At 38.7% G+C, this 8158-nt stretch overlaps 4 protein-coding genes across 7 annotated transcripts in view; 1 reads left to right on the top strand and 3 right to left on the bottom strand.

Moving 5' to 3' along the window:
* The window catches only part of LOC104817043, a 2875-nt gene extending 1656 nt beyond the window's left edge, over positions 1–1219 (bottom strand). Inside the window, exons 1-3 of one of the 4 annotated variants that reach the window (XM_010546120.2) lie at positions 517–1123; positions 308–426; positions 10–73 (exon numbers count right to left, since the gene is read on the bottom strand). In XM_010546120.2, coding sequence (XP_010544422.1) covers positions 10–73; positions 308–426; positions 517–522 — 189 coding nt within the window. In that variant the 5' untranslated portion in view covers positions 523–1123. The other 3 variants (XR_772450.2, XM_010546119.1, XM_010546118.2) reach the window with 3 other exon arrangements.
* Positions 1220–1574: 355 nt separating this feature from the next.
* LOC104817042 (probable desiccation-related protein LEA14) lies at positions 1575–2432 on the bottom strand. Its single transcript, XM_010546117.1, has 2 exons — positions 2139–2432; positions 1575–2015 (listed from the first exon to the last, which is right to left on the bottom strand). Exons 1-2 carry the CDS (start codon positions 2342–2344, stop codon positions 1766–1768), a joined length of 456 nt encoding a protein of 151 aa, XP_010544419.1. The 5' UTR covers positions 2345–2432; the 3' UTR covers positions 1575–1765.
* A 1660-nt stretch (positions 2433–4092) lies between these two features.
* LOC104817041 (WRKY transcription factor 22) lies at positions 4093–5655 on the bottom strand. The gene is made up of 3 exons (XM_010546116.2): positions 5210–5655; positions 4954–5064; positions 4093–4683 (listed from the first exon to the last, which is right to left on the bottom strand). The coding sequence occupies exons 1-3, from the start codon at positions 5566–5568 to the stop codon at positions 4224–4226; spliced, it is 930 nt and encodes a 309-aa protein (XP_010544418.1). The 5' UTR covers positions 5569–5655; the 3' UTR covers positions 4093–4223.
* Positions 5656–7930: 2275 nt separating this feature from the next.
* LOC104817038 (E3 ubiquitin-protein ligase TRAIP-like) overlaps positions 7931–8158 on the top strand; it is a 3674-nt gene continuing 3446 nt past the window's right edge. The window contains exon 1 of the mRNA XM_010546110.2: positions 7931–8138. Within this exon, the coding sequence (XP_010544412.1) occupies positions 8038–8138 (101 nt within the window). The 5' untranslated portion in view covers positions 7931–8037. The remainder of the gene's footprint in view (positions 8139–8158) is intronic.

Genomic DNA, 8158 nt, shown 5'->3' with positions numbered 1-8158 from the left:
CTGCTGAATTTTCAGAACAACGTCCTCTAAGGTCTGCCTTGTTTGGCTTCCAACTCTGCTGTGACCTTCAAAGCTTCCATGATAGTTACAGAACCGGTCAGAAATGCTAATCGGTGTGATGTAATTGAATTTGGTAAGTGTGGTCACAGATATGAGAAATGCCAAACCAGCCAACACATATATCGGCCTATTGAGGCCACTGAAAGTTCCAACCCTCAACAAAGCATTCACCTTTCGCATCCTTTACTCTCTTTGTACACACAGACAGAAATCAACCCAAAGAGCATCTGAGAGAAGTGAACATTACCAGTAGAACAAAACCAAATCTTTAGCTGCTGCAGAAGATCTGTAACATCTTCCCATCTGAAAATTCAGAAACCAGAAACAGAAGCCACAAGAACACGAAAAGAGAGACAATCCTCTTATCTGTGTAACAAAACCCCGAGTTCATTGAGATGCAAAATTCACTGTATTAAGGTAATTGAATATGGCATTTACTATATTTTATGCTTGTACCTGCATCTGCGGCTCACCAAGGGCTTGTAGTGTATTATTTTAATTCCGGGATGTATTTATACTTTCAAGCTTAACCAGCAAGCCATAACGCACATGGAAATCACAGAGACTTTTCGAGAACTCCACAAAATACTATTTGACTCGATTAAGATGGCGGAAACCGAAAATGGTTGCAGAAATTAAGGCGGAAAATGTATAATTAAAACCAAATATTCGATAGCAAGCAAAGATCAAGCCGATTCCTCTAGATCCACTATTATGGATAAAAAATATTAACAATGGATCTGAATTTTCTATTCATGAAACAAAACGATTGAAATCACCCGACCCCATAGATGAAGAAGCCTGAGAAGTGAGAATCATCGGGAGCGATTTGGCTCTAGATGAACCTTAGATTTGCAGCAAAAAATTGACGCCATTACGATAGCCACCGCTTCCGGTGGTACAGCCTCCGAGGGAGAAGAGGCCAACCACCACCTGGATTCGAATAAAGTAGCCGGCCGGAGATGCGGGAACTGGAATGGAAGGTTCCACTTTTCGTAATTTTGTTGCCAAATGTTTGAAATACAAAAGAACACCCCTTATTTTTATAAAGTTTAATTTAAGCCCGAAAAGTTTTAATTGTCAAGTCGCTCCCTGTTCCCATTTTTGGGCCAAAATTTTTGGCTAAGGGACTATACACGGCCCAGCAACTTGAGCAGGACATTTAGTATGCACGCAATTTTATTTGAGATTATTAGATAGGTATCAAATATTTGTATTACGTCTACCGTATTAACGAATTATTTATGATAATGTTATGGTATAATTATGTGTATTTTTTAGCATATACATATGCATGTGCATCTCGTAAACGCAACTCAAAGGCCATTATATTTTACACGACATTAACTATACCAAAAATAAAAATTAAACAAAAAGAATTGTTGTTATAAATATTTTTTATTGTTTTTTCTAAAATTATATTCCAATCACCCTACAAAAAGGGTACATACTACTCATATATCATAAAATTATTCCATCGTTAAAATTATAATTTGAAACCATTGCGCTCAACGAAACCTGAATCATAACGTATTTATTATAATCAAACTCATGTTTTTCGCAAGTTAAAAGGAAAAAGGCACAACATGAATACAACATCACCATCATCATCATCATCATCATCATCATCATTACCATCACCATCATCATCATCTCATCTTATTTCTACAACATAGTGATGAACTGTCATTAAAAAGGAAAAAGATCAGAAGATGTCCTTGAGAGTAGGGAGCTTGATCTCGCCTTTGCTGGAGGCAGGGATGGAGATGTTGCCGACAATGGGGAGGTCGATGATGAGAACGAGTTGCAGTTCGTAGTCGATGTCCCAATCCGAGCCGATGTCTCGAGCCAGGCTTACGATTATGCTATGCGGTACGACCACCGGCACGTCCAACTCCGTCACGTCCTTCCCTTTCAACGACCCCGGGTCCGGTATCTTCCCGCTCGCTATCTCTCTGCATCCGTTCCGTACCCACATATACATATATATATACGCTGAATCAATACTATACGTTTAGATAGATAGCTTGTTATACTATACGCATACGCTTGTATTTACAGATACGATATATAGTTACCGGCCGGAGCTTTTGAGAGAAAAGGTGATGTCGCAGATGGGGAGAGGGTGAGGGTAGGGATTGGTGACGGAGACCTTGACGAGGTACTCCACTGAGCTGCGGTTCACGTCCTTTAGGTCAACGTCCGTCACCGTAGCCTCTGGTTTCGGTATTCCCGCTATTTTCTCCGCCACGAACTCCTTCGCCTTCTCCAGCAACTGCGCCATCGAATTTCTTTTTTTTATCCTTTGGAGTGTATAATACAAGGTTTTCAGACTATAATGCGAGGACCCGTTGTTCTAAGATAGATATCAGATTAGGTCGGTCCAAAGTCAATATTTATAATGGGGTCGCATGAGTGAGAATTTCCCTTTTTAGCCTCGAGTTTGTGCGTCCGCAACGTGTCGATCAAGTGTAACGTTTTTTTTATAACACGTCTCATGTACATCTTTATTCTCTGCTTGGTGTTTTATTATAAATCAAAACCGCAAATAAAAAACGATATTAATACAGCTGCCGATAAGATTTTTCTGTCTGCAGTCAAAAAACGATGTCGATACTAAACATTTTCTTACATTGTTTTGGTAAAAGATATTTTATTGCGTGAGGTTTTCTTATATTTATTTTGTATTTTATACTTTTATATTGGAATAGTTATAAGAGTTTATTATTACATGAATATTATAAAAGATTTGTGTGGGAAAAGTAAGATATTCTTGCGTGAACTTTGTAGAAAATATATTGAGAGAATAAGAGTTTATAAGGAATATCCAAATATAATTCCTTTCAATATTTTCGGAAATCAAGCATGGCGAAATTAATATAAGATGCCATATTATTTATTGGACCGACTTTCTTCGAATCTCGAATCGAGCTTCGTTACGTCGTCGTCGGTAGTGGTGGGTTATGATCTCCCGTGGCATGGTGCACGGAAGATAGATGCACCAAAGGCGCTGGTTCATCATATATGGGCCTGCAGAAGGCCCAAGTATTGTAGACCCATTATAAAAACGGCACGCCAGTCTCTCGTGAAAGGAGCAAACGACACGTTGTTTTACCGTCACCACATGCACTGCACATTCTCCCGTAACAAAAAAACACTTGGATCATTAATTAATTTATCATGGTTGTTTGTATTTTTTTCTTATTATTTTCATATGATCGTCTGCATAAATATTCGGGAAATTTCTATACCTCAAATATCTAAATGAGAATAACACATACCGATATTTATGAAAATACAAGACGCACGATTTTTAAAAATTGAATAAAAATGTACTATACAATTCGAGATACATGCATATGCATTTATAATTGTCTGGATGGGGAGAAACCTGGCATATACGCAGTCTGAATAATCAAATACATGATAAGACGACCCAAAAAAAAAAAAAATCAAATACGTTTATAAGAAAACTTGATACCCCATGTTCGCATTTATTGTTAAGACTTTCACGATATTATTCTTTTTAAAAGTAATAATAACAAGGCAATTAATTTCCTACCAAAATAAATGTCAACATGTTAATACATCTATGTTTTGTAGTTTAAAAATTCCACTAACAATCAATTTCGCGATATGGACGGAAACCCCCCTAGAAAGGTGTGTGCCAAATCCTTACATCTTGCTCTTTTTCCATGCATGTTGTTTGAGTATATGTACATGTATACATTAGATGCATTATTTAGTGTGACTTGATCAATAATCTAAAATTGTCTGAATATAATTAATTAAGAAGTTTTATTTAAATTTATTAGAACTGGGTTCGAAACTTAAATAGATAATTTCCAGTCTATATAAAAAAACAAGTGGAACTAATTGAAAAAACTTACATATGATTTAGGACTTAAACAGCCAACTTCTGTTCCTTTTATAAAATTTACATGCATATAATAATCTAGAATTTTATATAAATGGAATAAAAACACGCTATGCAAAATAAAAACCTTCAAAAATTAGAAAAAGGGAGAAAAATAAGCATAAAAAATAAAACATTTCGTCCTATCTTTCTTTACATAATCCGAGAATAATTCCAAGAATCTCTCTTTCCTAAAGAGTATACTATGCCAAACACTTTGTATAGAACCCCTGGTTTATCCGGCGCATCAGATGCCGCCGGCGGTGGCCGCGGCGTCGCTGGCTATCCAAGAAAGGCCAAAATTAGCCGGAGAGCTGCCGGAGAAGCTGTCTCCGGCGGCAAAATCCTCCAACCCCTCGAAGAAATCGTCGCTCACCACCGTGTCCGACAGCGACAGGAGATCATCGTCCCCGTCGAGATCTCCCATCGCCAGATCTTCCACCGGCAGGGCCAAGTCATCGGCTGAGGTAACCGGAGATGACGGGGAGACGGCGGAGATGGCGGGGGATTTGGCGGATTCTGCGGCGGCGTTGGGGTGGTCGGAGAGCTTTTGGCGGGTGCTTCCGGCGAGGGAATTGCGGTGGGTCGGAGCCGGGTGGTTGTGCTCCGCCGTGTACGTGACGATGAACACCGTCGGGTCCGATTTGTTCCGCTCCACCTGTTTCCGGGCCAAGCACCCCTTCGACGTACTACATTTATAATATCCCCTGTTTTTTTTTGGGGGAAAAATAAATAATTTAATTAGGATGCTTTATCGAAATAGAAACATGGTTATCTGAAATCGAGCAAGCAGAACAACAAAAAGCAGACAAAGTTCTGTCTTAAACCCATCTCGAAACACTACAAACATAAATGAATTTCCTTGAAAGTCTCCAAGACTCGATAACAATGCTAAAGATTTAAACTTTTCATCAGAAAAAGCATTTTTTTTAAAAAAAAAAATCACGAGAAACAAATTGAACTTATGATGTATATACCTGGGATAAGGAGAACCTTTGATGGGTTTTTGTCCGTACTTCCGCCATGCCCAGACGTCGGAGTTCAAAGCCTCTTCTGCTACATGGCATACCCTCTTCTGCTGGGTCTTTCTGTTTTGTTTGCAGAACCAAGGAAAAGGGAACATGGATTAATTAACAGTGTAAGGAAAATTAATCATGCCCTGTTAAAACATTTCCAGGGAAAAAAAGAAGAAGAAACCCCATAAAAAAAGTTTGTGCCAGACAATAATCGAACCTTCTTTTAGATCTGGAGTTATTGGAGCTTGCGGGTCTGCTGGTGACACTACCGGAAGAAACGGAAACCGAGAGAGGACGCTTCTGCGACTGCGACTGCCGTTGCTGTCTCGGATCTTCTGTGTAATTCAGACAAGAAAACGACGAGACGGAGACATTTGGATCTTGTCTGAAGGGAGTGTAGAGATCTCGGACCTCTCCGAAGACGGCGTTTCTCGAGAACCCATTTTGTCGTTCGGCGGAAACTGGAGAAAAGATGGGGTTTTGCTGGAGAGCGGCGGAGCATACGGTGGTTGCGGCGGAGGAGCAGACGGCGGCGCAGCCTCTGACCACCGCGTGCAGGTCCCAGTCGTCTTCCATAGCTCGCCGGAGACAAACCTTTGTACCTTTGCCTCTGCAAATTTTGTTGGGAAGAGAGAGAGAAGTGCAGAGGAGACAAAAGAGAGCGCTGACTTTTTAAAGAATATATAGAGAGATAAGGATGGAGAACGTGAAAGGGGTTGAAAATGAAAAAAGAATTATTATTTTTTTGTAAAAGAAAAGAGAATTATTAAAAACAATAAAATAGAAATAATAATAATAATAATGCACTTATGCTTTGTGTAATTTTAACCACGCAGTTATTCTAGATGTGTGGTCTAAATTCACAAAGTTCTTTCTGGTTGATGGGTACTGTCATTTAGGATGGTCGGAATCTCAATGGTGTAGACGATTTCAAATGTGTATATATGTGGACACACGTATGTGTAGAGAGAGAATGAGTGTGCTTTTTCACTCTTTTCACAAATCTAGAGAGAGAGTGTGTGCTTGGGCATCTCGATGCTTATCCTGTTCCTTTCTCTCTCTCTCTCTCCGTGTTTCGGTGGTGGAGAAGAATACCACAAGTGGTTTCCGGTTTCTGGTATATAGTTTGACTTTCAAGAAATGTCAAAGGCTTTGAATACGGTGATCCTCTCCGTTTGGCTCAGCTCACTTGCCTAAATGTCAACGCGTTCTCACGCGCAATGGGCGACTAAAATATTTACTCTATATTACATTATTGTTATTTGAACCGTTCGCTGTAATTGTATGTTAACGATATTAATTTGTCAGGAAATTATAATAAAATACTTTATTTTATTATTCTTTTCATATTTATTTAGAATTTTTGTGAGATGACAAATGTTAAAGGAGATATGAACTTTGATAATAACACGAAAAATGTTTGGAAATACTTCCAGTGCGTGTGCCATCAGGCTAAACCTTTCTCCGGAGTAAAAGGTTGACCACCTTCCCAAATCAATGGTCCATATCGCGAGTAGCGATGTTAAGTAGGATTCGTGGAAACTCGACAGCTGGCAGATCTCGCGGGTCCTGTCATGCCGTTTCCATAATCTCTCTACTCGTGATGTAGAGATCGGACGGTCGAGGATGTATTCATCCAACGGCCAGATCACGATCTAACTTTTCTTATTCATTCATCCAACGGTCGAAGTTCGCCTAACCGAGTCCACGTGAAACGCAGTTGATGGGCTTCAGAAAAATGCTTCAAGTGGGCTGCACGAGGCGGTATGAAAGCGCGTGGGCCCACACCATATTTTTAAAAAATATACCCTCGTAATTTCCATCCACGCAATATTTTAAAAATCTCGTAATAAAATAAACAAGAAACGATAAAAAGTCAACATTTGTTAAACCATTGTGTTTGACTAATAAAAAAACTTTAACATGGATATCTAATCACGTTATCATTGTTTGGCAAATGCGTGTTTTGTCGGCAAGGTAACTAGTAATTACAGCTTAATGCAATTTTAAATGAAGTCGGTTAACCCCAATTAGTGCGAATGATACGTATTTCTTTTTGGTCCCCATCTCATCTCACTACATGTTCTATAGGTCAGTAAAAACAGCCATTCTTTGGAAATAGGGGAAACTACTGAAGATAGTAAATAATAAAATAAATAAATACATTTTTTAAAAAATGTGATATATGTGGTAATGACAAAAATAAAAAGTTGTGATATTGTGTCAATGCACAAATAAATTAAATTTATACATACCCGAGATGATTCATAGGCAAATTAGCTTTTAATTGGAAGTAGAAATGTTTGCGGTGTATGCAAAAAATTTAAATAGATATTTAGAAGGTCCATATTTATATACCCGCACATATATCTTACAGGTCAATTATTTTTGAAAAGATTTAGTTGTTTTTTCATTTTCATACTTTTGAATTTGTTATGGTTTTTATCACTATAATTATGGGTCGTACCGTTATGTGTCGGAAGCCCGCATGGGAGTTAAGAAATGGGCCGACCAAATAGGGCTTTTGCTTGTTTGGTAATAATGTCTTAAATATTTATGTGCGACCCGGTGAAATGTATGCAAAAGTTTCAATATAGATATTTAGAAGGTCCAGATAAATGCATACACATATATCTTACGGTCAATTGTATTTATATAAAAAAAATTAGTTGGTTTTTCATTTTCATACTTTTGAATTTGTTGTGTTTTATCATGATAATTATGGTTCGTACGTTATGGGCCGGAAGGCCCATAGGGATTAAGAGTTTGGGACGACGAAATAAGGACTTTTGTCGGGTCCAATGTCACCGATTTCGCGCCTTACCAGACATTTCAAAATATTTTTATAGCGCGCTCTCTCTCTCCTCTCTCTTTCTATTTTTTTTTTGTTAATTAATTTCCTCTCTCTCTCTCTCTCTCTCTCTCTCTCTCTCTCTCATACGTTCTTCCTTTTATTTTACCAAGAAAACGAATGAGCGAAAACTTGAATACGAGAATCGTAGGGTTGGCATCGCAATAGACGGAGATTTGTCCAGTGATAACGCGATGGGAAGTCCGATTTGTTCCATCTGCTACGAAGATCTGAAACCGGTCGTCGAGCACCTGCAATCGATCTCTGCTTGCGGTCACGTCTTTCACGAGCTATGGTTAGAATGCCACATTCCTG

Source organism: Tarenaya hassleriana, unplaced genomic scaffold, assembly GCF_000463585.1.
Source record: "Tarenaya hassleriana unplaced genomic scaffold, ASM46358v1 Cleome26, whole genome shotgun sequence".
Lineage (NCBI taxonomy): Eukaryota > Viridiplantae > Streptophyta > Magnoliopsida > Brassicales > Cleomaceae > Tarenaya > Tarenaya hassleriana.
This window is presented reverse-complemented; position numbering and strand designations above follow the sequence as displayed.

Bases quoted from the DNA above. Each gene is read 5' to 3' on its own strand.
- LOC104817042 (XM_010546117.1), bottom strand. From the start codon at position 2,344: ATGGCGCAGTTGCTGGAGAAGGCGAAGGAGTTCGTGGCGGAGAAAATA. The intron at 2,016-2,138 runs GTAACTATATAT...GAACGGATGCAG, and splicing joins TCTCTCAAAAGCTCCGGCCG to AGAGATAGCGAGCGGGAAGA.
- LOC104817041 (XM_010546116.2), bottom strand. From the start codon at position 5,568: ATGGAAGACGACTGGGACCTGCACGCGGTGGTCAGAGGCTGCGCCGCC. The intron at 5,065-5,209 runs GTTCGATTATTG...CAAACAAAACAG, and splicing joins AACTCCAGATCTAAAAGAAG to AAAGACCCAGCAGAAGAGGG. The intron at 4,684-4,953 runs GTATATACATCA...AAAAAAAAACAG, and splicing joins AAAGGTTCTCCTTATCCCAG to GGGATATTATAAATGTAGTA.